Source organism: Panthera onca, chromosome D3 (genome assembly GCF_046562875.1).
Source record: "Panthera onca isolate mPanOnc1 chromosome D3, mPanOnc1 haplotype 2, whole genome shotgun sequence".
NCBI classification, from domain to species: domain Eukaryota; kingdom Metazoa; phylum Chordata; class Mammalia; order Carnivora; family Felidae; genus Panthera; species Panthera onca.
The window spans coordinates 14,292,003-14,319,998 of NC_138350.1; the positions used below are offsets into that span (position 1 = coordinate 14,292,003).

At 49.1% G+C, this 27,996-nt stretch overlaps 1 protein-coding gene and 1 long non-coding RNA gene across 3 annotated transcripts in view; one reads left to right on the plus strand and one right to left on the minus strand.

Moving 5' to 3' along the window:
* SRRM4 (serine/arginine repetitive matrix 4) overlaps positions 1 to 27,996 on the plus strand; it is a 156,280-nt gene that overhangs the window by 120,075 nt on the left and 8,209 nt on the right. The window contains exons 6-12 of the mRNA XM_060611824.3: positions 424 to 474; positions 3,675 to 3,773; positions 7,371 to 7,527; positions 20,854 to 21,158; positions 25,459 to 25,662; positions 26,377 to 26,487; positions 26,991 to 27,131. Coding sequence (XP_060467807.3) covers positions 424 to 474; positions 3,675 to 3,773; positions 7,371 to 7,527; positions 20,854 to 21,158; positions 25,459 to 25,662; positions 26,377 to 26,487; positions 26,991 to 27,131 — 1,068 coding nt within the window. The remainder of the gene's footprint in view (positions 1 to 423; positions 475 to 3,674; positions 3,774 to 7,370; positions 7,528 to 20,853; positions 21,159 to 25,458; positions 25,663 to 26,376; positions 26,488 to 26,990; positions 27,132 to 27,996) is intronic.
* Positions 141 to 27,915, minus strand: LOC132665047 (uncharacterized). Of its 2 annotated transcripts, none has more exons than XR_013551359.2 (4): positions 27,188 to 27,915; positions 5,480 to 5,640; positions 1,168 to 1,266; positions 141 to 254 (listed from the first exon to the last, which is right to left on the minus strand). It is a non-coding gene; the product is annotated as an uncharacterized LOC132665047 (long non-coding RNA). The 2 variants fall into 2 exon arrangements; XR_009603934.3 differs by having other exon boundaries at positions 1,168 to 1,233; positions 27,188 to 27,905.

The following is a 27,996-nucleotide window of genomic DNA, read 5'->3' on the forward strand; positions in this document are numbered from 1 at the left end:
AGGCTCAGTTTCCACATCTGTAAAATGAGTACGTATTAAATAAATGTGCCTCTGCCCACAGATTGCAGGGAGAGTAAAATAAGACTGTTGAAAAGTATTTAGCAGTGTTTGCTTACAATAAATCCTTCACACATGGCAGGTATTATTATTACCTTTATTTATGACTGTATTATTAAGCTCCCAGAGCTGGCCATGGCCCCCTGCGTCACCTCATTCTCAGTCTGTGTGTGGGTCACTGTCTCTAGCTGAACCTGCTGGGTGAAAAAATCAGCAGTGACTGCTCTCCTCTTGGAAATGATTAGCATCTGTCCCCAGACTGCCTGGGTCTTGTAACCTCGGTGTGTAAAGCATCTTAACTACTGTTTCTTTTTATCTGGAACTGGGATTCTGCATCTTTTAATTAATTGGCCATTTCTCCATTAGCTCCTCCAGCCCAAAAAGCAAAAGAAGGGACGAGAAGAGGCACAAAAAACAGTAAGTAGGGAGCACCTGGAACATTCTTTTCTCCAGTTTCGGGGGGAGGCGGGGAACTGACCTCTGCATAGCCAGAGTGTGGGCGTGGCCAAATAAACGTGAGGTGGGGGTGGGTGAGAGGAAGGAAGGCAGGGAAAGGCAGAACCGGCTGATGAAGGGCAGTTTGGGTTTGGGTATGTGTAAGTGCACGAGGTTGTGTATGTGACGTGCGTGTATTTGTGTGTGCGTGAAAGTGAATGATGTGCGTCTGTGTGCCTGCAGTGCCTTGTGGTTACATTTCTATGAAGGGCGTGTATGTACAGTATGCACATTGCTTGCAAACGTCTGTACGTTTTTCCATCCTGCAAACATTTGTGTGGAAGGCGTGTACAAACGTATGCAATGGGGATAGTCTGTGTGTGGTGTATATTTGTGTCCACACGGAAGCATTCTGTATGCTTCTGCTTACGTGAGCACAAACGCGAACAGTGTCACGTGGGTGCAGTCTGCCCGCGTGCTGATTTTCTGCACCCTGCGTGTGCACCGCTTATCTACCCGCGTGCATTACACGTATGGAGGGTGTGGGGGGGGGGGGGGGGGTTACCTGGGCACACAGGTGTGCCGTGTGTGCGTGAGTGGTCATGGGGGCATGATCACGTGCAAGCACACGCGTGAGTGTGCTTGTGAGTCCGAGCCTTGGCTGCGGGGGCTTACATCATGGAGATTGCAGCGAAGCTCCTACCCCCGGTCTCGGGGCCCCAGCTGGTTCACGGTGTATAGCTGGTGGTGGAAATTCAAATCAGCTGGTGCTGCCTGCAGAGTTCAGTTCCCAGACAAATTAAAAGTAAATGTGGTTACAACCCACCTACTTTATACCCTGCAAATGTTAGCACATGTGTTTTCCAATCAACTAATATTTTATCTCCCGCCAAGAAGCCTCTAAAGTGAGGACCAAATGCAATAGGATGAAAGGCGGTTGGCTGTTGGGGAGGGAAAAGAGGAGGCAGGGACGCAGAGGGAGGGCACCTCGCTTTGCTGCCCGAGGGGTCACTTCATCCGAGGTCAGTGCAAAGGAGGGCATTTGAGCCACCCCCACAGGGGCCTGGGCAATGCTCCAGAAGGAAACAGTAGAGCTCTGAATTAGCTCAGGGAACAACTTCCCGATCATCAAGCTTGTTCAGTTCAAGTCAAAAGGCATTCACACTAAGCGCAGACCAAGCACATACTCTGAGAGACCTCGGTATCACTTGTCCAGTGGGGCTGCAGTATAGACACACAGAGCCAGGGGCTGGACCGAGACTCTAAGAGCACTGGTGGGGATTGTGGGGGTGGTCATCACCGAGGCTGACTGCTTGAGGGCAGCAAGGGGGCCACTCTCCCTGGTGCCAAGAGCTGGATGAGCCCCAGAAATTACTAGGTGATGCAAAAGACAAGCATCATCAGGAGAGGGAGAAGCAAGAAAAACAAGGCGCCCCTAAGATAAAGGATGGTTCTTCTTGCCAGGTACTATGGTCGGGGATGCTTCTAAACAAGTGATCTCTGGAGAGATTGAGCCTGCTTGTATTCACCATCCCTTAGTAAGGCCCTAATACATGGCAGGCCCTGGGCTGGGCCCGAGGACAGAGCTTAGCCAAATATTCTTCCACACTCAAGATGCTCACAGTTCCCAGCGGAACACAGGAGCCAGACAAGGGACAGGTCACAGCACAGTGATGGCAGCTAGGAGCCCAGGGCATGGCGGCAGGCTTGGCAGTGAGCAGGGGCTTCCTACAGGAGGAAGTGTGTAGACTGACTGGAGTGAGGACAGAGGTAACCATTCTAGGCTACTGGTTAGGCACATGGTTTAAACTCTCTGCCTCGGTTTCTTCATCTGAGAAGTAAGAGAAGCTACTTCATACGTTGTTGTTGTGAAGGCAGAGATGGGTCCATTTAGACTATGGTGCCCGGCAGGCAATATGTGTTAAATATGGGCCACCTGTCATCATCATCCTCAGCAGGACATCATGAGCTGGGACATACATGAGCCAGAATACAAGCAGTTGGACTTCCTTGAGCCTGCCCAGCCAGAGCAGGAGACACCACACAAGGAAGCTAGAGAGCTTGGCAGGGGCTGACTCCTCAAGGTGCTCGGGGTTCAGGATCAGAATGCATACTTGACATGAGGGCAATGGGAAGGGTTAACCAGGGCAGGGATATGGTCTGATTATCACATTAGCAAGAATCCCTGAGTCCTTTGTTGGAATAAGCAGGCTACCTCCCGATAGAGCCCTCTCTAACTCCCACTGACATCGTGCCTTGGCCCAAACCACTGACATTCCTTGTACATACTCAGTGACCATTGTCTCTGCTGCTATTACTTCTGGGTCATTATTATCATTTAGGGGGAACTGAAGTAACCTGTAATAATACCACTATTAGTGGTAGTGGTGGTTGTTGATTGTTTGTTGTAATTTCTGTTGCCAGTGATGTTTCTAACTCTGAAAGCAGGTCTTTGACTCCATGTGAAAAATCTGGACTTAATTTTCCAGATCTGAGGTTATAAATTGGCAGCCCAAAGGCCTAATTTACTCTGCAAATGTGCGTTCTTTGCCCCCAGTGTCTTGTTAAAAAATGACCTTCCACTTAAAAATAGGAATCTTTTGCATAAAAATCTGTATTTCTACATTCACTTGAAAAATTAGAAGATCCAACAGCACGCCAATATTCTGGAGGCAAGGCCACTTCTTTCTTTAGCTCTTGCCCGACTGATTCACACAGTACAGTGGCTGACTGAGATTGAGACCCCTGTCTTAGGTGGGAGAGAGGTGACGAGGGGACGTGACACTCCTGGCAGGTGTGGTCTGCGTCAGGGCGGGTGGGTGCGGCGGGGTGGGAACCCGAGACCCAGGCTGAGTCCCAGGCTGGCTCCTCCAGAGGAAGCCTTGCCACTCACTTGTGTTCAGTATGGCTGGCTGGAGAGGCCAACCGCCCGAAGAGCTGGGGTGATGGGGAGTGGGGCGTGGGTAGGGGGAGATGCCTAACTTTGGGAGGGACAGTGACTCTGGTGCAAGAGGATGATGTATGTCACAAGATCAAAATCTCTCTCTCCCTCCCTCTCTCTTCCCCCTTCCCCACTCTCTTCCCTCTCCTGCTCCCCCACCCTCTCCTTCCCTCTTTCTTTCTCCTTCCCTCCCCCTCCCTCTCTCCCCTCCTCTGACTCACTACTTTTCACCGCCCCCAAGATCACGAAGCCGGCCCCGAAAGTCTCACCGTCACCGCCATCACCATTGCCCCTCCAGGTCCCAGAGTTCGGAGACCCGCTCCTCAAGCTGTGAGAGCAGGTAACCCCTCTCCCCAGGGAGCCTCCCCCGACACTATCAACACCTCCCTGTAGAGAAAAGGGACGGGCTGCCTCCAGGTACAGGAACAACACTGAGCACACATGTGTGTTTCCTAAGGGCCAGTGACCACTGCCACTGCCATGGTGTGAGGTGCTGAGCCCTCTCCCTGAAGTAACTACACGATCCCCTCTGCTACCCCATGAGGTAGCTACTGTTCTTATCCCCCATTTTAAAGATGAGGAAACTGAGGCACAGAGGGGTTAAGGAACTTGTTAATCAGCTACTAAGTGACGGAGCTAGGAATGAACTGTGGAGTCTGGCTTTGGACTTGGTGCACTCTCTAAGCGTTGCTCTAGGCACAGAGAAGCTGGACAGCCTATGAAAGCACCAAGTACCTAGTTCTGCGGCCCTTGCGAGTCGGGTTTCTCCTAACCAGGACCCTCTCTGTGCTGACACATTAGCTGTCCCGTGTTCAGAAAGGGGAGGAGGGCTCTCTTGTGGGTGAGAAGAAACGGAGCGCGGCTTTGTTGATGTCGATGTTTGGAACTGTTGATGGCCAGAGGATGCACCAAGGCCTCCGGCTTCTGGATGTCACAGGCCGCTTTGTTCACCCCTGTGGGCTTCCCACATATTTGGCGACACGCTCAGGTTACCCAGGGAGATTTTAAAGTGTCACTCTCCTGGGGGGGCTGGGGGGCTCAGTCAGTTAAGCGTCCAACTTTGGCTCAGGTCACGACCTCATGGTTTGTGAGTTCAAACCCCACGTTAGGCTGTCACTGACAGCGTGGAGGCTGCTTAGAATTCTCCCTCCCTCTCTCCCTGCCCCTCACTGCTCACTCTCTGCTCCCATGCCCCTCACTGCTCACATGCCCCTCCTCCCTCTCTCCCTGCCCCTCACTGCTCACATGCCCCTGCATGCTCACTCTCTAAATAAATAAATACATACATACATAAATAAACTCTTTAAAAAAATAAAATAGGGGCACCTGGGTGGCTCAGACGGTTAAGCATCCGACTTCGGCTCAGGTCATGATCTCGCAGCTTGTGAGTTCGAGCCCCACGTCAGGCTCTGTGCTGACAGCTCAGAGCCTGGAGCCTGCTTCGGATTCTGTGTCTCCCTCTCTGCTCCTCGCCTGCTCGTGCTCTGTCTCTCTCTCTCGAAAATAAATAAACATTAAAAAAAAATGTTTTTAATAAAATTAAATTAAATTAAGTTAAAAAGTCACTGTCCTGGTCCCACCTCATCCCGCTTAAATCAACCTCTAGAAGAAAAAGGAGAAAGAGGAGAGGGGGAATATTTTCCTAGTTCCTACAGGCAGTGTGCTACAGTTTCAAATACATTGTCTCTCTTTTTTTTTTAATTTTTTTAATGTTTTTTTTATTTTTGAGAGAGACAGAGAGGGACAGCATGAGCAGGGGAAGAGCAGAGAGAGAGACACACACACACACACACACGCAGAATCTGAAGCAGGCTCCAGGCTCCAAGCTGTCAGGACAGAGCCTGACACAGGGCTTGAACCCACAAACCATAAGATCATGCCCTGAGCGGAAGTCAGACGCTTAACCGGCTGAGCCACCCAGGCGCCCCGCATTTTCTCTCTTGATCACCCCAGTCACACCATCAACTAGACCAGGGCTTCTCCACTTTGGCTGTACTTTACGGTCACCTTGGAAAATTCTTGAAATGCCAAATTCCTGGATCTTACCCTCTTAATGTTCCGATCTAGTTCAGAGGAGGTGGGGCCAGGTCAGTGAGATTTTTAAATCTTCCTTCAAGAGGCAGATGTGGAGCCGAGCATGAGAAGCATTTGAGGAAGGAAACGCAGACCCTGACGTGTGCTGCCGTCACCAAGTCTTTGTGTTTCCCCTAAACACCAAAAACCGTAAAGAGCATCGGCATCAGACAAAGTTGCTCTGTGACCCTGAGTGGCCTGAAAAAAACAAGGCCCCTCTGTTGTCAGGCTGGAGCCCAGATAAAACAGGAACTTTGTCCAAGACCCAAAAGTGACCCAGCGTCTCCCTATCCTGGCTAGCGTGAGGGACTGTTGTTCCTTTTCCAGTTTTAGCCTTGGCCTTGGTCTGGGCTCCAAGATTTATGAAGAGACCCGGCCAGAGTATCACCTCCACTTAATGACAGCATCCAATCCAGAACAAAGCCCCAGTTCCTTGAAGTCACCTGCTGCCCGCCCAGAACATTCCCGTACAGGGACAGCCTACAAGTCCCTGTGGTGTGTGCTCTCCCTCACTGCAGGGAGCAGTAAATGCGCTTATTCAGCCACAGGCGTGCTCCTGGTGGCCTTTGTCCAGAGGGCATTGGCGCACTGAGCTCAGGTGCATTACTGACGTGGAAATGCAGAAAACTCCACCGTGGTGAGCAAAGGCATCTGAGCAAGGTAACAGTGAGTGGCAGAGTTGGGTCAGAGACCGGGTCCGGAGGTGACCCAGCCTGTGCCCTTGACCCCAGGCCCAGGCTGAATCGGCTCTCAGCGGCTAAGCCCTGCTGGCCTGGGTCAGAGGACAGTGCAGAGAGCTTGCCCTCAGCATGCTGCCCTCTACCTCACCTCTTAGCGAAATGGCTACCTCTGCAGACTCCGGCCTCGGCCGCCTTCTGCGGTCACCGCTCCCGGCGATGTTGCTGTCTGAGCTCCCCAATGCCTGTTGGGCTGAGGGACGCTCCAGTAGGCACTGGCCACACACCCAGTGAAAATGATCGGGAGGTCCCAGAGTCCAGAGGGACATTTCAGAGCATGACCAAGAGGCATTGCTTCCTACTGGGGCGGAAAAGTCTGCCCTGGCCCTGGTGCTGCCACTTTCAAGCTGTGTGACTTCAGGCAGGTTCCCAAACAGCACTGAGCCCCAACTTCCTCGTCTGTAAAATGGGAACTACCTGCCGTGTTTGTGTTGTGTCTTCAAGTTGCAAGAAATGCCCTAAGAGGGCAAGTGCCATGCAAATCAGTAAGGTGTTACTTTTATTACTACTGTGGCCCAGAGCTAACAGGCTAGCAGAATCTAAATACGCCCTTTCTAAAGAGTCAGAGATTCCTTTGGGTTCCGCTGCAGACAGGATAGCCAGGTCTGACGAGCTTACGCAAGGCATCTTTGCATTTTTGTCAGCTACGTTTTTTTCAAAAGTTTTGGGTGGCAGTCAAGATAGGATGTGTCTGTGTCACAGATGGCAAAGTCACGCACAAAGACATACGGATGTGTCCGGTCATATTTATAGGCAAACACAGTGGGACACACCCAGGCATACACACGGTCACATACAACCATACTGACAATCACACACGCAAAGGACACTAAACCAATCAGGCTAGGGATGTTTTCTATCCTCCCAGCTACATTCCCAGCCCCAAAGACAGTGTCAGGTACACGAAGAAACATTTTTGGAATGAACAAATGAGAGAGTGAGTGAATGAATGGGCAGGTGCAGGGGGCAGATGGGCAGATGGACGGACGGAAGAACGGTAGCACACGTGGTTCATACAAACATACCCAAACACATTCCACGGTCCTCAGATCCTACTGGCTCTGCAGCCACCCCTCTGCCATGCTCCCCTTCAAAAGACCCTCACGCCTGTCTCCCCTGCCCCCCAGGCACCGCGGCAGGTCCCCCGAGGAAGGGCGGAAGTCCCGCCGAAGGCACTCCCGCCGCTGCTCCAAGACCCTCGGCAAGGCCAGCCCCGAGGCCCGCTCCAGCCACCCGCCCAGCCAGCCCCTCCAGATGCTCAGCCTCCTGTCGGCCAGGGGTGTAGTAAGTATTCCACACAGCCTCCTCGGCCAGTCTTGGCCATGACACTGGGGGGAGGTGGAGACACAAGTTCAGGGCAGTGTACGGCACACTTTAATTCGGTTTTGGGCAAATACCCCACTGTTTTTCAGACCTCAGTATTGCTTAACCAAAGGGTCACTCACCAGCCTTTAGCAGCACTCGGTTGGGGGAGGAAGTAAAGCTAAAATACCCAGGCTTTTTATCAGGGAAACATTGAAAACTACATGTCGGTCTCCAGAGTGACATCTGCAGGAATGCATGTGGGAGACACTGGAGGAGGTTTCTTTGGGGAGGAAGGAAAAGAGGGGGTCTTTGATGTATCAGAGGCATTCCAGCATTTCAGTGAAGTCTGCATCTTTGACACCAGCTCGCCTGCAGCATTGATTAGCAGCTGGGCTTTGATTTCACCTATATATACACGGCCTTGACTGTATATGAGAATTTTCCTTCAAGGAGCTCATAGCACTTGATCTGTGTCCTCTCATGTGTCTACACAAGGTCTCAGGGAATTGGGGGTATGGCTGCTCTCACTGGTGCCTTTCACAGATGGGACAGAAAAACCAAGGCTCAGAGAGGTTACGGTCTGAGGTAAAGCCACAGAGCAAAGCAAGAGTGAATCCGATTGAGCAACCCCACATTGAATGGAATCCTGGAATGCTCCCCTCAGGTCAATAAGGAGGAGCTGGAATGTGGCTTCAGACAGTCTGACACCAGGAAGTTTCCCCGGGCAAGGGCTTTAGAGTTGGATCTGAACTCAGGTCCTAGCTTTGCTATTTGCGGGTTGTGTGGCTTTGGGAAAGTTGCTTAACTTCTTTGAAACTCAGCATTCTCATTGGCAGACTTGAAATAACACCACCTGCATATGGGGTTGTTGGGGACATCCAGTAAGATAAAGTATGCGAAGGCCTTTTGTCGATGCTCAGGGGATAGAGACACAAACGGGAGGAGACGCAACGTTGACACAGACTCCAGTCGCAGCTGACAGCTGGGAAGGGGCCTGTGTCTTCTAGCTACGAGTGAATCTGAAAATTCAGATGAGGTGAAAGAAAAGAGAAGTTCAGGGTGCTTGCAGGAAGGTCAAGGAAGGGAAGGCCGTGGTAAACACTAGCTGGGCCTGGTTGACGCAAGTTATCACCTGCAGTGCATTCTGGGAAACTCTTCTTTACCAGGCAAGGCACCCTGGCTCACCGAGGTCTCATTTTGTCCACATCCTCTGCCTAGCTAGAACCATCCACAACTTTCCCAGCTCCCTCCCCTCTTTGTAGAAGGGCCTTGTGGTTGCTGAGTAGTTTGCAGATGCAAAATGCCCACCTGCATTCCGCGCCCCCCCTCCCCAGCCCACCACCACTGATGTGTTATAAAATGTCTTCCCAGCATGGCAGAGAGTCTGTGGAGGCCTAGGTGGGTGCAAGTCTTGGCTTAGCTGGACAATTCCTTCTACTCCTCTCAGCCTCGGCTTCCAAACCTGGAAAATGGGCATGCCAAGCTCATCTGTCTCCCAGGGAATTGTTGCCAAGTTAGAAATCAATTTAAAATAGCAGCAAGAAGAGGCAGAAGAATTTAAATGAGTAAAACTCACCCTGTCTTTCTGGTCCTGGTATTTGTGGCAGCCCAATTGGTGGCCCCAACTGACTCTCGCTAAAAAGTGCCATTGGGCACAACTGGCCTGTTTGATCCCCTTCCTGGGATGGTTTCCTAACAGGCCAGGTCTGTCCAGATGTTGAAAAAGGCTGGATGTGACTAAAAACAAAAAACAAAAAAGTGTGGTCCTCCCACACCAGCTAGTAAGGAACCAGTTTGGCTATTGGTTCTTGAAGTCTCAGTGCCTCCCACGGGTCCAGCCCCTCTCAGAAGACCTGAAGGCCCATCTGTACCTACAAGGGACAGGCATTAAGAGCTCCCCTAGCTCAGTGCCCTGATTCCAAGAAGAGAAAACTGAGACTCAGAGAAGAGAAATGACTTCCGTGGGCTGTGGCAAGTTAGAGTTGTTCAAAACATGGGGCTGTGCTTATGCCGTCAAATACTGGCCCTGAGCTAGGGAGAGTTACTTAAACCTTTTCGGGCCACAGTTTCCTCATCTGTTTAAAAAAAAATGCACATAATAAGTCTTTTCTTCAAAAACCCTGCTGTTAGGACAAAAGCAAACTAGTATGAGAAACTGTTCGGCTCGGTGCTTGGCCCAGGGGAAAACTCAGCAAATATTAGTGGGTGTTATGACTACAGCTTTCCGGGTACTGCTTGTGCACTTAGCAACTGTGGGACCTTGAGCAAGTTGCATAAACTTTCTGTGCTTCAGTCTTCTCTAAATCTGCAAAATGAGGGGAACGGTGAGACCTGCCTTGTAAGAGGGATGTTACGAGGATTCGATGAGTTAATGTAAGTAAACGTTCCAGACTGTAACACACAGAGACAGCCCTATGAGCCACGCACTTTTGTTAGAACGAAAGTAGAGGAAGAAATGCTACTTAATGGTGGCTGCCAATAATAGGGGAAATAGTAATGGGGCAATGACAATAGCAGCAGCACTGGTAGCAGCAGGAGCTGTAGCAGCAGGAATGAGAGTGTGGCTCCAGGCCCAGGCTAGTCCTTGCAGGACTTGGGAGCAGAGCCGGGGCCTCTGTTTCCTCTGTTTTCAGTTTCCTTCCTCCTAAATAGCAGCTGCAGCCCCAGTGGCTAGCCCCACCCTACTCACGGTTGTCTGACTTCTGGGGGCGTCAGACACCCCCAAGTCTAGCCCTCCGAGTGCCCTCCATGCTAGACCCTTTCTCCTCTTCTCTCTTGCAAAAGGCAGAGATGGATGAAGGTGCCAGGTTGGACCACAGGTTTCCTGAGCTCCCTATTAAAGAGAACAGCAAAGGCACTGCCCTTGGAGAATCATTTCAATCACTCATTCAAATCTACCAAATATCCACAAAATAATCCATCAAGGGTCTGCCATGCCATGGCTCTCAGGATCCGGTGAACATAGAACAGTCTGTGCTTTCTTACGAGGGAGACAGACAAGGTAAAGACTGTAAAAGACAATACACAACAACGAATCAGAGATGCTGAGATGCGGGGGGGTAGGTAGTAGGCAGGGAAAGGAATTAGGGCTAGCATTAGGTTAGGGCAGAGAAAGTAACAACTAACTGAGAAACTGGTGGTGAGCAAGAATCAGCCAAAGGAAGCAGGAAGCAAAGATTGGAGTCAGGGATGGAGGCAGAATTCCGGGCCAAGAGATGGGGTTCTAGGGATAAGCAGGAACCTGAGTGTGAAGGGTCTTCTATGCCATGGTTCCTGCCACACTCCACTGCAGGTATTTCCTATGCACGGCTTGTTAAAAAATCAAGGACTGGCACATTACATCAAGGGGGGCCTATCTGCATACATGAATATGCAAATTCAGGGCTCTGTCTTATTGAAATCCTAGTTGGTGAGCTAAAGATAACCTGAAGCCCTCTTGCTCAGTCAGAGTCCAAATCCAAATGGAGGGTCCCAAGGAGATGATTTGGGGACCCTTCACAGTCTCATTCACGTTCTTTATCTCCACTCAACCATCTCTGTCCAAGGCATCGGGGAGACAGAGATGAATAAAACACTCTTCCTGAACTCCAGAGCTCAGTCTGGTAGTCAACAGCAGGCTGCAGTGCAGCGAAATAAGTGTTGTAATTAGGGCTGAGATTGAGTCAGTGAGCACGAGTTCCTCCTTAGTTGCCAGAATATTCAAAAACTTGCACAATAGTTGGTTAATAGACCCTCTCACCACACTACCCCCAAGTCACCAAAGGTATCCCCTCCCTCCCGTAGTACCTCTGGACCTTCTCACAAGTTCAGCAACTAAAGAGTGATACCTGATAGCCTTAGTACCAAGGCCAGCTACCTTTGGATGAGGCAGTATCCACACTCAACCAGTTATTGACTATTGTGACTATCAGCCATGGTGGTGATGGAAGTAAGTATAATAGGTAGTAAGACCACAGAGAAAGGACCAGACAGTGTTGCCTTGGCGCCTGACGGGGCTTTACAAATAAAGGAACATTTGAGCTGAGCTTTGAAGGATGGGTTCCCCAAATTGAGATGGCTGATGAATAAAGGGAGGGGGAGATATTGCTATGTGCCAGGCACTTTTGTTAGAACAAAAGTAAAGTAACACTATAAACTATCCCATATTTTGCACAGCTGTTGGGGTTTTTTTGGTCTCAAAAACACTTCTTTGAGGTAGATGCGACTATTATCACCATTTTTCAGAGAGAAAAACAGGCTCACAGAGCCGAAGAGACTTAGGTAGGTGGCCCAGCTGGGAGGAAGGGGAGCTGGTATGTATCATGGCTTGTGTCTCAGAAGCTTACTTTCATAGCCAGAGGACCGACTGGACGGCAGAGAGGTTGGTGGTGTGAAGCCTTGGCCAAGCCCTTTCCCTGTTGACATGGGGCTCTCTGTTAAATCTGCCCTCACTGGAGAGGGAATCTGGAAGAGGGCTGATCTCTAGGACACTAGACCAAGGGGAAGGACAGGCTCCCTTCCTCCTTCAGCCTCCAGCTTTGGCCAACAGTTGCCATGTATTCCTTGCCGACAAAAACCTGCAGACGCCATAAGAAAAAGAGAAATAGAAGGAGACGGAGAAGGAGGTGAAGGAGAAGGAAGAGAAGGGGAAGAAGGAGAAAAGGAAGAAGAAGAAGAGAAAGAGAAGAAGGAGGAGAAGGAAGAGAAGAGAAGAAGGAGAAGGAAAGGAACAGGAAGAGGGAGAGGAAGAAGAAGAAGAGGAAGAAGAGGAGGAAGGAGAAGGTAGAATGGCAGCAGAAAGAACCTGAGATCCATAAAAGAGGGCCTCATGAAATTTGTTAACAGGAGGAGGCAGGAGAGGGCAGTGATGAAGACATGGGCTTTGGAGCAGATCTGTAGACTCTGGGGTCATGATCTTGTCTCCCTGGGAGACCCTGGGTAACAACAACCAACGGAGCCAACTGAGCACCAACTATGTGCCAGTTGCTAGGCTGAATTCTCCACACGTGCCACCTCATCTGTTTCTTATAAGAGCCCTTCAAGAGAGCCCATTTTACATTGAGGAAACCATGGCCTACAACAATTAAGTGAAAAGGAGCTACATGAAATGGAGAAACCAGGATCCAAACCCAGAAAGTCTGACCTCAGAGTCCATGTGCTTCATTATAAGACTTTCCTTGTGTCATTTCACTTCCCTGGGCCTCGGTGTCCTCATCTGTACTTTGGGCTAATAATCATACCTACTTCATAGTAGGGCAGTTGTGAGGATGGAGTGAGTTGAGGTGTTCATTCATTTAAAAAATATGCATTCAGCACCCACTGTGTGCCAGGCACCATTCCAGGCAATGGTTGAACAGCAGTGAACAAGACAGACAAGGATCCTACCCTCATGCACTTTCAGTTCTGTATGAGAAACTTAGCCCAATGCTTGGGACATAATCGACACTCAATATGCAATCATTGCTAGTGTGATTATTTGTCATCGTAGTGGTGTTATTAAACTTACTCCTAATAAACCCAGATGTGATGGGTTCAAAAAGCCCAATCATATCCACGGTCTGAGGTGACCTTCAGAACAAGCCAAGAAGAAAGGCAGGATGGAGGTATACATCCCACTTTGCAGGCAGGGAAAAGGAGGCTAAGGGAAAGCATATGGCAGCCCTGGTCTTCAGACCCCTGGTCCAGGCTCTCGCACATCCTTGCAAAAGCCTTTCGAGCTCTCGCTCAGGTGAGAGACTCCACATGCCACACCATTTCACTGCAGTATAGAGAAGAGAAGGACCAGAATGCGGAGGAAGGGCAGTATGAAATGGGAATTTGCAGGACCTGTTCTGGTTGTTGCCGTTGCTGTTTTTTAATGGAAAGTGGCATGAGGTTGTCAACTTCCACCACGTCAGCTCAGAATAAAAGAAAACCACCATTTTCTATCACGTAAATGACATCTTACCACCAGAAGATGTAGTACTGACCTGCCCTCCGAAGAAAGGATGAGCCCTTGAATCAAACACATTCAGCCGGATGAAAAACTCATTACAGTGAACTTACTTTCCTCCAGTTCAATTTGGGCTGGTGCAAAATTTGCCTGACTGGATCCATATAGAGAGTTTTGAGAGCCGGTGGGCTGGGGGCCAGCAGGAGGGGCTTCAGAGGCATGATGGGACTGAAATTGCGATTCCCTCTCAGCTTCCTGTGGTGGGGAGGGGGTGGGGGAGACAGGAGGCTGGACCACCTCCTTGGGTCCAAGGTCAATTGCAGCGTATCACTCTGAGGGATCACCCAGTCCTGAAAGACTTTGTCATGTTCCCGCCGTCCCCACATCCCGCCTGCTTTCACACGAACTCCCAAAGGTCAATGAACCCATTCTTTTGCTGTCTTCCTAATTAGTGTACAAAGGAAGATGTACAACAGCAAGGAAAATAAACTTAATGTCTTTGTGAAACAAAAGGATTTTTTTTTAAAGGAATAACCAGAACCCTGTAGCTAAAAGCTCTGCCACACAGCTCTATATTCACATGAGAATTCCCAGTCCCCCATATGGCAGGGAGGGGAAAAAAATTTATAGCCATTTCTCTCCATGGGGCCATTTGAAGCTCAGTAAATGGACTTGTTCAGTTTAATTGGAATTCTCTTCTTGATTGTATTTTTGTAACCTATTAGGCCGTGCTGCCTCTTGATCTCAGAATTCAGCTGAAATTAAATTTTGAAGTGTAAGTGAGAGGTTGCCTTTTTTCCCCCGTTCTTGATTAAATAATGATTTGAAACAAAAACAATAAATAACAGTGCCAGCTTCCCTAGAGGGCTGAGAGAGACTCCCAGTGAAACGCCAGGAGCTGGGGTTTGTGGTGGGGGGATTTAATTACTTATTAGAAAAACCCAAGTGTTAATGTGGAGTATATTAAGGAACAAGGAGATGAGTCAAACTTGTGAGTTCAAGAGAAAAAAAAAAAAATCAGAGCTTCACATTGGAGGGGGCCGAGGGGGAGTAAAGGGGAAACACTTGTTTGCTTTCTCCCAATGGTCATAGATTTGTGAAATACAGTTTGTTCTTAGGAGAAAAAAAAAAAATCTGAGCTTGGCAATTTTGACCCAGAAGGGAATAGCTTGTAATAGCTCCAGGGTCTGGATATGACTTAATGGCTTTGGTCTCCTAGTTCCTTCCATTGACAAAAGCCTAAGAAGGATGCAAAGGATGGAGATGGGGAAGACAGTGAGCTCTATTTCATGGTTCTGGCAGGGAGAAATGGAGCATACAGGATGCACGGTCAAGGTAGCAGCAAACACTTAGAACACAGGGTCACAAACCTAGATGTCTCAGGGGCCAGGTAGTTAATTGATATAACCAACTGGAACCCCATGGGGTTGGGGGCCAGAAAAACTCATGCCCCCCCCCCCTAAAATGGGCAGCTGCAATTCTCTCAAGCCGATTATTAGTGAGCGGGAATGTGGACCCAATGTTGTCAGATCTTAGTCTTTGGCACAAACCAGAGACAGAGTTGTTAATGTGAAACTGTCTCATTCTACAATGTTGGCAGTTAATTCAGATTTACTGTCGAGCAGGCTCCCTACTAAGCACATATATACTAAGTGGGCTCAAGAAAACATAGCTGAAACAAAACATCACTTGGCCTGCCAGTTTTCCAGTGGTGATGTGGGGTGTTGAAGCAGACGCTGTTCATTTATATCCCTTCACCCTCTCCACTTCAGGGCACACAGCTAACTTCCAGCTTCCAGAAGATGCTCTCTGGCCGCCAAAGACCATTTTGCCTGGCCATGTGGCAGTTTGGATGTATTAGAGAAATGACACCCCTTGGGTGCAGCCTTCAACTTATGAGTGGTGGGGAATAGGTACATTAATACCCCAGCTCCCTCCTTGGCTGAGATCAACTCTGGAGTCGGTTCCTCACTGGCTCCCACAGTGTCCTCCAGCTGCTCACCGTGGCTGCCGGTTTGTGATAACCCATCTTTCATTGGTTCCTCCTCTCCCTCACCTCATTTCCCCACTCTCCTACAGAAGTTCCCTGTCCTCTCAAGATAAACTACCAGCACTCAAATTCCTGTCTCAATTTTGGGGATAATCCATATTAAGACAGATGTTTTTTCACCTAGTAATTAAGCAGATCTTACGGGGGCTGAGTTTTTATGCTAAGCCTTAAAGAGTTTTATGCCAGGTCCCGTGAGGGCATTGTTACTGGATCACGGTGGGTCTAGAATGACTCTTCCTAGAAAGTATCTTGAGCACCATGTTTTAGCCTAGCTACAAGGACAGGGGCAAGGATCAGTTAATACACAGAAGAGAAATTCCAAACAGAACTCTTCAAAGACGAATTTTGCGAAGGCTGTTATCTAAATGAGGAGCAAGTAGGAGGCGTCTTGTCATGTCAGTGTCAAGTGGACAACTGTTTGCATCTTATATGAGTATTTGTCTGGAAAGGAGCCACTCCGAGATGAGAGGACAGAGACAAGAACACAGAGGCCTCTGTTGTCTGTCATGATGTCCATGACTCGAAGGTCTCCTTTGCATGATCATGGCTGTCACACACCTCCAACACACACACATCCTACCTTCGGCTTGGCTCCCCTCCATACCTTTCCTGTTCTTTGTGTAGGGTGAATGGAGAGCTCTGGAAAAGGGAGAGTCTGAAACTAAGAGGCCATTAAACTATCCAAACATCTCTAATGAATTTATTAAAATGCTCCTTTCACCTGGAAATATAGACAGAGCCCATCAAGGCTTGTAAAAACAAAACCAAATAGGGTTAAGCCAAAAGAAGCAGAAATGAAGGTCTTTGGGCTCCCACCTCTTACGGCATCCACAGAGTAACCCTTTAAGCAGGTCAAATGGAATCAGAAGATTTGTATGTCCAGTGCCTGCTAGGGATGCTATGGAACGCTGGTTGTGCCCCATATGCAAGTGACTCATCTTGGAATTAAACCCCACCTGCCCTCCATTCACCAAGGCAACCGTGAATACCGACCTGAGCTGCTTCAGCCTAGAGAAAGGTATATCTTTTTCCTAATCTGTCTGGCCAGAGGAAACACCTGTTTCTAACTCCTGACCCAGGAGGAGCACCTTTTTGTAATCTGAACAAAGTCACTGTATGGGCTAACAGCCCCATTATGTGCAAATGGCCAGCCCCAGTCCATTTTGTAAGCTGATCTCCCAGAGGAGTAGAAGATGGAAAGGAATTCAGGAGACCAAGCATAACTTGTCTGGAAGGCTTCTCAGATCCAGAGCTTCTCACCTTAGCATGGAACTTGATGCCACTGAAATATGTGGACAGAGCCTCTGTGTGCTTTCTCCAAGGGTCCTGGGTCCGAGGAGGGCCAAGAAGGAGAGGAAGAACAGAAGGTGATTCCTTCTCTGCCATAGGCCTGGACCTAGAACTCAGTTCTAGAGGTTATCTCTTGATCACAGAGCCAGCCCTGAGCTGGTCTTGAGACATCAACCTTCAGCTAAGAATCAACCTAGTTTTTTAGAACTGTTTTGAATATGATGGAGGCCAGTCCCTCTTTTAAAAAGCCATCAAGTAAGTTCCCAAAGTTGGCAGTTACCCACTTGGGCCTCACCAGGGCCTGATCACTCGGCCATCTTCACCACTGAATTAAGTTAGGAAGGGCCCAGGCTTCTCGAGCTCAGGCTTCTAAAGGACTATGGAGCAGCTTCATTCATTCAGCCAGATTTAGTGAGCACCTACTCTGCGCCAGGCACTGGTAGTTACTTGGGTACCACGCTGAACTAGTCATGCGTGGCCTCTGTCTTCAACAAACTCCCACCCAGATGGAGAGACAGGCAATAAAACAAGAAATTACCCCACTGAGTAACAGTGCTGTGACACACAGAAGCCACTCATTTTTGAAGGAGTAAATGAATGAAAGAGCGAATGAATGAGTGAACTATGGACTGTTGTGCTATGTACTATGGACTGGGGGGTTAGAGAAGGCTTTCTAGAAAGTGATTTGTAACCTAAAGGATGTATAAATTTAGCCATGTGAAATGGAGTAATGGGGAAGAGTATTCTAGGCAGAGGAAATGGCATGTGCAAATGGCCTGGGCTTGGGAGGGCAAGATGTGGTGGCAAAGCCAAGAAAATTCTAACATATCGGCATAGGTCGTGGGGGTCACGGTGGGGGTATGTGGAAGAGATAAGGTCTGTGAAGTACTCAGGGGTGGGTTGCAAAGGATACTGTCATCCATTTTGAAGAATTTATATTCATCTGAAGAAATGGGACGTTTAAACAAGCTGGAGATGTTGGTATTTTCAGGCACCAGAGTCAACCCAATGAGAACATTTCAGAGGACCTTTATCTCTGTTTTCTGGAAGGATGGAAAAGCATGATGCCTTATACAGTTCTCAGTTCTAATTACACAAGTTACGTGTGTATAATAGTCATGGTCAGGTGGAGACAAGCTGAAAGCGTCTCTGTGAACTCAGAGTGTGGGGTTGAGAAGGCGAACAGGGCAAAGTCCCCTTCTGTATCCACTAGCCTGGAGGGGCCTCACACTCAGGAAATCCTTGCCTATGGGGACCTATGATGCACCAGGACAAATGCATTGGAAGTGGTAGCCAGGGCTGGGAACAAGTACCTGGGAAGAGAAAGGCCAGCCTGAATGCCCCAGGGTAGCAAGCCAGTTACAATGGATAGATAATGGAAGCTGTTATACTCACAGGCCCCTTTGTTTGAGTTACCTTCTAGCCTCGTTCTCCCCAAAAAGGGCTTGCCTGATTCCCTGCACCCATCCTGGAACCAAGCTCCAGTCTGAGAGCCCATCAGTTTTCTCATTCCTGACAGAGGTGGTAGAAATACACGTTACCAATGAACTCCCAGAGGTGGGAAAGATACAGCATCCGCAACTGCAAATGGGAAGACAAAAAGGAGGCGCTGAATGGGAACAGGGCCTTTACCTTCTTTCTAAAGAAGTCTCACTCAACAAAACTCCACTTGAGCAACGTTATTTTGAGATCCCTTGTCCCAAAGCAAAGCTTGCCAGATCACCAAGCAGATATAGATGACAGGGACGGCTGTGCTGGGGAGAACTTGGTAACGCTGGACCATCACCCTGTCTGTGTGCAAAGCCTCCTGGGAGAATCCACAAAGGAAGTTCCGCCTCCCCAGTCCAGAAGCTGACATCCTGAGCCGCCAGAGTTTGCTGTGATTCTCGCAGTTCTGGTGTCTCTGTGCCTCACCCTCGTGACCAATTGCTGAGAAGGCAGACATGGTCCTTTAAGAAAGCCCAAAAGTCCCACTCCTTTAGGCCCAAGTTACCTGTAATAAGGGGTGGGAGGGAAGCAGGCTCTTGACGGTGAGGTCTCACTGATACTGGTGGCCCCAGGACAAGAGTATAGAAGGAGGCCTACATACTGGATGTCTAAATGTTTATAAGTCAAGCCAGCAAACCTAAACAAAATATGTTCTCCTATCCTGGCAAACATATCTCCAAAATGATCTGGAAAGTCAGGTTTGAATTTAGAACCTCAGACCCCTAGAGTGGCCGGCCACGACATGGCAGTGGGGGGTGGGGGCGGTGTCCCTGCCTCAATGCCCTGGTCCCTCCCTTTCTCCTCCTGCCTCTTACACCAACCAACACCGTGATGGGCCTCCCACACGTGCACATAGACACCCCAGCCTGAACATCTAAGCTCTGTACAAAGAGTCACCCTTGGACCTAAGAGTGTGCACACCTAAAGCATGGTTATGTCCCCAGGAGAACAGATCCATGGATGAGCCTGCAGAGATCCTGAAAGGGGTCCCAAGGGCCATTTAAACAGAGAACAGACAATTCTGGGATCTCAGTTACCCATGAACTGGTAGTGTCCTCCTGGCCTCACAGATCTCTTGCCCCATGAGGATAGTTACTGCTGGAGGAGGTCCAGGGCAAAGATTCCTCTCGCCCACAGCTAAATAAGCACAGCAGTATTGGCAGGGGCCAGACCAAACCCACTGTGTCAATCACAGCTGTGACACTGGTCTGAACGTTTTAAGGAAACCACCCACTGTGCTTCTAAACACAGACACCATTGCTTTCCCAAGGGCTGCCTCAACCTCCTTTCTTCCTTCATCTGTCCCAGTTCAGACCCAAACAGGACTCTGGGAAACCCTCCCCATTCCCATTCACCCCAAATCCAAATGTCCAAGCCCCTCCCAAAGCCCTTTGTCACAAGCACACCCTCGTGGTCTGGATACCCAGACGGAGGCAAGCTCTAGCCCCTACTGCATTTTCAGCAAGGGTTTCTTGATCCAACTTGGGCATTAAGGGACTGATGAGGTTAGTGTTGATGGCCTTGAGGTCCCCTTGCTGAGAAAACCAAAAGATCTGATGCCTCACCTGTTAGGAACACTGAAAAACCAAAACTCAAAGCTGAGGGCCAAGTGTAAGGGTGTGCAGAAAGGTGTGTGTTTTTTCTTGTCATTTTCGACTCTAATGATGGACTCACGTTGCCCGCTCTTCCCTTTCTCTTACACCTTACCTACCTACTAAAGGAGGAGCTCTTGCTTGGTAAGTGGATATAATCCGCAAAGACATGAGAGAATTTATTAGAAGCCACTCGAGAGCCTTAGCTACCTTCTCCAGGGGGAAAAGGACACACACAAATAATCGTAGAGAGCTTTTTTTTCGTTTGTTTTCAGTCAGACTATTTGACTTCCATTTTTTTTGTCCCCCTTTCTTTTCCCCTTTAGTTGAAAACTACTAAAATGTCATTTTGTGACCTTGACTTTATATTTAAAAAAAATAAAACTTCTCTTTATTTCATTTCTTTTCCCCTTGCAATATTTGTTTAGGGTTCTATTCAGGGAACTTTTTTCTTTAAAAAAAAAAAAAAAAGGTCAAATTCGTTGAGGATTTGGTTGAAGTTTAAAATTTTGGCTTTATCTTTTTTTTTTTTTAAGTTCCAAGATATGTTTTTCATGTCCATTGCCCCATTTCTTTTCCCCTCCCCCTTCCTTTATTTTTATTATTGTTTTAGCTTAAGGGTGTTTATACACCCCCCCTTTCGATTGAGTTGTCTGTTTTGTTTGAGTTAATTCATTAGAAATTAAATTTTGTATAATTTCCTTTTTCTTTTGTTTAATCTGGATCGCATGCTTTTTCTCTGCATGATACCTAAATCTTCCAGTTATTCTAGCAGGGGGTAAAAAAAAAAATATCTCCTTTCTGTGGTATTCTTTCAGGAATTTGTGCTTTTGTTTTTTGGCGTCTCTTCTTTCCTCTTCTCTCTCTCTTTCCTTTCGTTACAGTGCATCATGACGGTAAACATTTCTTGGTTATTTAGACACAGTGCACAGGCCCGGCGATCAGCAGTGTCCAACGGGTGTTTTTGCTTTCAGATCACTGGGTCGGGGTCTGCAGCTGACCTCTTTACCAAAACAGCCAGCCCGCTCACCACCTCCCGAGGACGCTCCCAGGAGTATGACTCAGGCAATGACACCTCCTCGCCACCCTCCACGCAAATCAGCTCAGCCAGGTCACGGGGTCAAGAGAAGGGGAGCCCCAGTGGGGGCCTAAACAAGAGCCGGGAACTCAACTGTGGAAACACCTCTGATTCAGGGAACTCCTTCACCACCTCCTCACCCCAGAACAAGGGGGCCACTCTGGAGAATCTCTCCCCCACCAGCAGGGGCAGAGAGTCAAGGTCAGTGCACTTAGGCTGGGTGGGGGTGGGGGGTGGGGGGTCCTGCCTTAGCTCCACCTTCTGTCTCTCACCTTAGCCCTCTACCCACCCACTCCCCACTCCTAACCCAGGACTCTTTGATTTGCAATAGAGAGAAAACTCAACTCAAACTGGCATAATTTAAAAAATATATATCCAAGGATATCAGCTTTGGGTACAGCTGGATCCAGGGGCTGAAAAGTACATCACTGAGAATCTATCTTTCCCATTACATCTCGGAGCTCTGCTTCCCTCTCTATTGGCTTCATTCTCAAGCAGACCCTCCCAAGCATGGGCATATATGCCAACCATTCTACAGGTTAGCCAGCCAATGGAAGCAGAATGCCTCTTTCCCAAAAATTTCAGCAAAATACCAAGGCAGATTCTCATTGCTTCTGCTTGGCCCATCTTGGTTCATCTGCCCACCCTTGGATCAATCACTCTGGCCCAGGAGATGCTGTGCTTTTGGCAAGAATTTGTCACACGCTACCATCAGGGCTAATGAGTAGTCTTCCCACATACACAAAACTTGGGGGAGGTCTGGTTCTCTGAAGGAAAAGTCAGGGTATTGATATCAGGAGGGACAGAGGCAAGTGCACCCGGGTGTCTCATTCAGTGAAACCTCCGACTTCGGCTCAGTTCAGCTCAGGTCATGATCGCATCGTTCATGAGTTCCAGCCCCGCATCAGGCTCTGCAATGACAGCATGGAGCCTGCTTCGAATCCTCTGTTTCCCTCTTTCTGCCCCTCCCCCACTCTCGCTCTCATGCTCGCTCTCTCTCAAAAAAATTTTTTTTGAAAAAATTTTGTTAAAGGAAGGACAGAGGCTGGGCAGGCAAAAACAAATGTCAGTTTTACCATTAATCTCAGGAGAAAGTCTAACATTAAATCCATTGAAAGTCAACTGTCATTTTAAAAAGTTCAAATGCATTGAAAATCTGTGGCAACAGAAAAACCTGCTCCTGGATGTTTGTAGCAGCTTTATTCATAATTGCCCAAACTTGCAATCAACCGAGACATCTTTCAGTACGTGAATAAATAAACAAACTGTGGTCCATCCAGACAATGGAATATTATTCAGCAATAAAAAGAAATGAGCTATCAAGCAATGAAAAGACAGGGAGGAGCCTGAAATGTATATTGCTGAGTGAAAGAAGCCAATCTAAAAAAGGCTACATCCTGTATGATTCCAATTATATGACATTCTGGAAAAGGCAAAACTGTGAAAATAGTAAACAGATCAGTGGTGACGGGGCAGGGGGTTAGGGGGTGGGGAGGGATGAACAGGTGGAGCACAGATTCTGTGTGACATTGCAATGGTGGATACATATTTTACATTTGTCAAAACTCACTGGGTTCACAAGAGTGAACCCTAATATAAACTCTGGGCTTCGGGGGATAATGATGTCAGCGGCGGTTCACTGATTATAACAGATGTATCACTCCAGTGTGGGCTGTTGAATGGCGGGGGAGGTTGTGGGTGTGGAAAGTACAGAGGGTTCCCATATACCTGCAGAGTGTGTGTCTGTGTGTGTGTGTGTGTGTGCACGCACGTGTGCACGCATGTGTATCTTAACCCACTTGCTAGATGCAGTTTTTCTGCAGAAAACCCTTTCATGCGGTTGCTTATGAGCCAGCTGTAATTCTAGTTCATTACCCCCTTACTCTCTCATTCAAGAAATCACAGCAAAATGCTAATCACTGAGGATAATGTCACAATAATAGCTAGTAAAAATCGCTGATCATTTACTCTATATCATTCACTCAGTTACTTATCCCTCTCCTAGTTTTCAGGCACCTCCTGAATGCCAGCCACTCAGCTTGGTGCTGGAGATACAAAAATGGCATGGTCCCTTTCCTCGGGAGCATGTAATTAATGGGGCGGATGCAAAGATACAAGAGGGGTGGAAAAGGTTTGCGGGTATATTCTGCCATGCTAACAGTGGGGTCTTCTTTCTTCTGGGGGTGGGAGTCTGCTTTTGTTCAGAGTGGCCAAGATTTCAGAATGATAGCCGAAGCCCTAGCAGTGAAGCTGTTAATGGCTTCTTCAAGGACAGAGCACCCTTTTGTCCCCAGCACACACAGCCCACTTCAGTCCTGGACAAACAACTTGGCATCCACACGTAGCCTCTGGTTTGCCAGCCCCAGGACATCTCTGGCCTCAGTTCACGCCCAAGCCTGCCTGGGAGCAGGGCTCCCAGGGCTGGGTCAGAACAAATGTCAACATCTCAAAGAAAAAGGAGTGATGTCCCCAGATGAGACGAAGGACATACTTCAGGGCAGAAGAAAATAGAATAGCACTAACAACCACAATAATGATAATGGCTGCTAACATTTGTGGAGCCCTAATTATATGCCAGGGGCCATGCCAAGTGCTTGCCATGGACAATCTTCCTTGATTCCTCCTTGAACTTTTATGGCATAGGCATTACGATAGACCTTTTTTAGCTGATGGGGAAACTGAGACTCAGAGTAGTTAAGAAACTCAGTTCATAAGGGCCAGCACCAGGATTCAAACACGTATCTGTCATAGAGCTGAAGCTAAAGCCTGAGTAGCATCCAGCAGTTCCCCGTTTAGTTTGATCTTATGTGAACAGCCAAATTAAATAATTTAGACCCAGCCTTTCATTTTGAAATTAACTGATCTCTAAAGTCATGGCTGTGTATGTCATATCAGCAATGAGCAGAGGGCTGAATGGAAGAGGTTATCATTGGCTCTAAATCAAGGGAACCTTCAACAGTGAAGGTAGGAGACTGATGAAGTGGAGGGGGCATGGGCTTTGGAGCTGGACAGATCAGGGTTTGAGACTCTGAGTGGCCTTGAGGAAGTAATTAACCCTTCTGAAGAGAATAGTGCCAGTTCCATAAGGTCATTGGGAGGATCATACAAGATGATGCTTGTTTAGCACCCAGAACACTAAGAGGCTCAAATGTTTACTTCACAACTATTTATTCATGACCTAGGCCAGATGAATCAGGCTCTGTCCAAGGTGCTGGGATAAGTATCCAGAGACATGAGTCCTCTCCCTCAAGCTCAGTGACTGGAGGAGGAAGAGACAATTTTAAGACCAAGTGAGGTCTTCTAGGGACAGGGGCGCGGGAGGTGGAGGGGAAGTGGGGGTGGTGCCTAGGGGCTGGGGGCTGTGGCAACACATTGGAGGTCACCCAACTAGACTTAGGGGGATGTCAAGAAAGGCTTCCCAAAAAAGGTGAGGTCAAACTAAAACCTGAACCATGAGTAGTTATTGTTAGGTGAGGAGGGGAGGAAAGAGGGTTGCAGGCAGTGTGAATGTTCTGAGGCCTGGAGACAGGGAAGGAGCAGGGGGATTTCAGGAGGAACAAGTAGTCCGTTATGGCTGGAGTCAAGAGAGGAAAATGCCAAGAGCTGAGATTGGAGGGGTGAGCAGGGGTTGGGTCATTATGAGCCTGGAAACCCTATTAATGTGATTTGAACTTGACTCTTGGCACAAGCAAATGAACATGCCCTTACTGAGAATCCAACAGGAGCTTTATATGGCCCTAGGCAGGGTAGAAATACAGAAGACAGGACCCTGCCACTGGGTGATTTTGAACAAGCCATCACTCTTCTTTGGGTCTCAATTCCCCCATCTGCAAAATGGGCTACACCGAAAGTTTCCCAAACTTAAACCACCTACATGGCACCTGCTTGATTTTAATCATATCCCTGTACTACTGGTACTCTTATTTACCTTGACAAACTCACTTTTTTTTATATAAGGAAACTTATACTACTGTCTTATATAGAAAATTTATAGCATTCATCCTAAATAGAAAGCACCTGCAAAAATACATGATTTTTTATATGAAAATACATAAAAACAGTGGATTTAATTCTTGTTAGTAACAGTTGCCTGCCCAAGGCTCTTGAGCACCAAGCCTGGGAGACTGCCAGTGTTCCAGAGATGGTGGAAAACCCACTAGTACCCAATCCAGTGTCTCTAATGTACTCAGATGGGCTGAAAAAGACTCAAAAGGGAATAAATCTCTCACTATGTGATTTGATGTTATTTACCATTATGCTCGTGCCCACTAACCTAAAATACTCTCAAGTGCCCCCTCTGGAATGCATCCCCCTCTGTCCCTATTCCTCTACCAGCTGTGGCCTAGAAAGTCTTTCCAGAGGTAGTAAGATGGGACTAGGTGGAAAGGGGTTTCTGAGGGCACCACAGCCTGGGCAAAGGTAGGGAGAGGAGTGTTACCTAGAGATGCCTCCAGGCTAGCGGTCAGGCCAGTGCTAACAGGTGTTCTCCCCACATCTGCAGAGGATTTCAGTCGCCATGTCTGGAATGCGCGGAGGTGAAGAAATCCGGTTTGGTCCCAGCCACAGCCCGGAGCTCCCCCATGAGAGGATGCTCCCGCAGCCCCTCCTATGCCAGCACCCGTTCTTCCAGTCACTCCTCCCGATCCCCAAACCCCAGGGCCTCCCCCAGGTACACCCGAAGCCGATCCACCTCCTCCGGGAAAAGGTGAGTGCAGTTTTGACCTCTGTTCTGCAGCGCTTTCGTCCTTAGGGAGCTAGTTAAGGTAACTGGAGATGTCCTTTGACCCATGGGTGAAAGAAGTCAGACAGATTTGAGTTTGAATGCCCGCTACTCCCATTCCTAGCTGGTGGCCTTGGGCCACAGATAACCTCTCCAAGGCTCAGTCTCGTCATCTGTAAAATGAAAACATTAACCTCTCGTGCCTCGGTTTCCCGACTTACAGAATGGGCTTAATAGTACCTAACCCTAGGATCTGTTGAGGATTAAATGAGATAATGCACAAAAAGCATTAGTTCAATGTCTGATACATAATAAAATACATAACAATCATAGCTAACATTTCCTGTGTGCTGGCTCTGTGCAGTATGTGATTTGCCCTAATTTACTCATTTACAATTCTATAGGGTAAGTTCGATTATTTACCCCCTTATATAAATGAGAAAACAGAGGCCCAGAGAAGTGAAATCACCTGCCCAAGGTCACACAGCTAATAAGTAGCCTTAGATAGTAAGAATTCAGTCAGAGGAAGTGGTCGATATTATTATTAGTTGCCCAGGAAAGGGCCAGTCAGGTTCCTCTGCCTGGCGTCCAGAAAGAAAAAGGTCACCCCCTGGGAACCAGCTGAATAAAACCCTACACTTCCGGGGCGACCCCGGCGAAGCCCAGCAGGCCCCTCGGAGACTGTTTACTCTCCCGCAGGTCCTACTCTCGCTCTTCCAGCTATTCCTCCAAGTCTGGCAAGAGGAGCCCCCCCAGCAGAAACTCTCGATCGCGCCGCAGCCCCAGCTATTCGCGGTACAGCCCGAGCAGGTACAGGCCCCGCCCCCCAGGCACAGGCCACGCCTCCCAGCTCACGTCTGGGGAGCGTCACCCAAGCCCGCCCCGCTTCCCCCTTTGTCCAGCACTGCACGAGTAGGGATGGGAAGATGACCCAGCATCCTCGTCTTCGCTGGAGTTATGTTTGGGGGCCCTAATGCACCCGCTATACCCACACCCCGGCCTCTTCACACACCTAATACTCCCCTTCCCCATATTCAGAGCCCCCAGTTCTTACGCACGCACCAGAGCCCTCTTGACGTTCACGTCGTCGCCCCCGTAGCAGCCGCGCCCCTGTAATGCTCACCCTCGAAGGCTGACACCCCTGCACGTGCCCAGCCTCACCCCCACAGTACACACCACAGCCCCCTGGGGCCCCGGGAGGAAGCCACCACCTGCCGCAGTAGGGTGAAGGGCACAGGTGAGAGGCAGTGAGTGCCCCTGTCCCACGCGTTCACGCGGGAAAGCCAGCCGCAATAACCCCCGCACCCCTTCAGGGAGCGGGACCCCAAGTACAACGAGAAGGACTCGCAGCAGCGGGAGCGCGAGCGAGCGCGTCGGAGACGGCGGTCCTACTCGCCCATGCGGAAGCGCCGGAGAGACTCCCCGAGCCACCTGGAGGCGCGGAGGATAACCAGGTGAGGCCAGGAGGGCCGGGGGTGCCCATCTCCACCCTCATTCCCACCCCTCCTACCGTTGGGGCCTCGGGCCCTCCCCGTGTCCCCTTGGAGCTGGAATTCAGGACTGTGGGAGCTCAGGCACGCTGCGGGCCCTGCAAGGAGGGGGCATGGCCTCCGGGGCGGGGCCAGGGTGGGTGCCTGGGACAGGGGCGGGGCCAGCCTGAGGAATCTGGTGGGCCGAGGGGGTGTGGCCAGGGTCTGTGGAGCGAGCTGGGGTAGCGGTCGAGGCAATGCGGGCCACAGCCGTGGGGCAGGGCCTTTGTCTGGGGATGGAGCCGACCACTGGAGGCCCAGCACCCTCAGACCCACATGCCAGGCTTTAGTAGACTCTGATCATACCCTGCACCAACTGAGGAGAGGGCAAAAGTATCGTCTGGGTGCCAGAGGGACTTAAGCGGGGGAGAGCACTGAATCTGGAGTGCATTCTTGGCTGTGCCACTTTCCAGATGAGCAGGGAAAGTCTCTTAACTTTCCAAACGCTGTGTTTTCACCCATGAAATATTGAAGGAAATAACTCCCAGGAGTATCACGAAAATGAAATGAAAGGGGGGCAAAGAGATGTGAACAAACTTTGTAAACTTAAATGCAGAACACTGAAACCCGAGGCGTGCCATTGCTATTGATTGCATAGACAGACTAGGTGGATACGGTTTCTAACCAGTAAGCTCTTCACAGAGAAAAAGCCATAGAAGAGAAGCCTGAGGTCTGAGTGGACCCAAATTCCTCAGGCCTTGAAACCGGGAGGAGTGGCTGAGAGCTGCCCTAAAACTGGCTCCTGGCAATCGGTTGGGCTCCTCCTCCTGGCCCTCCAAGGGTCAGCTCC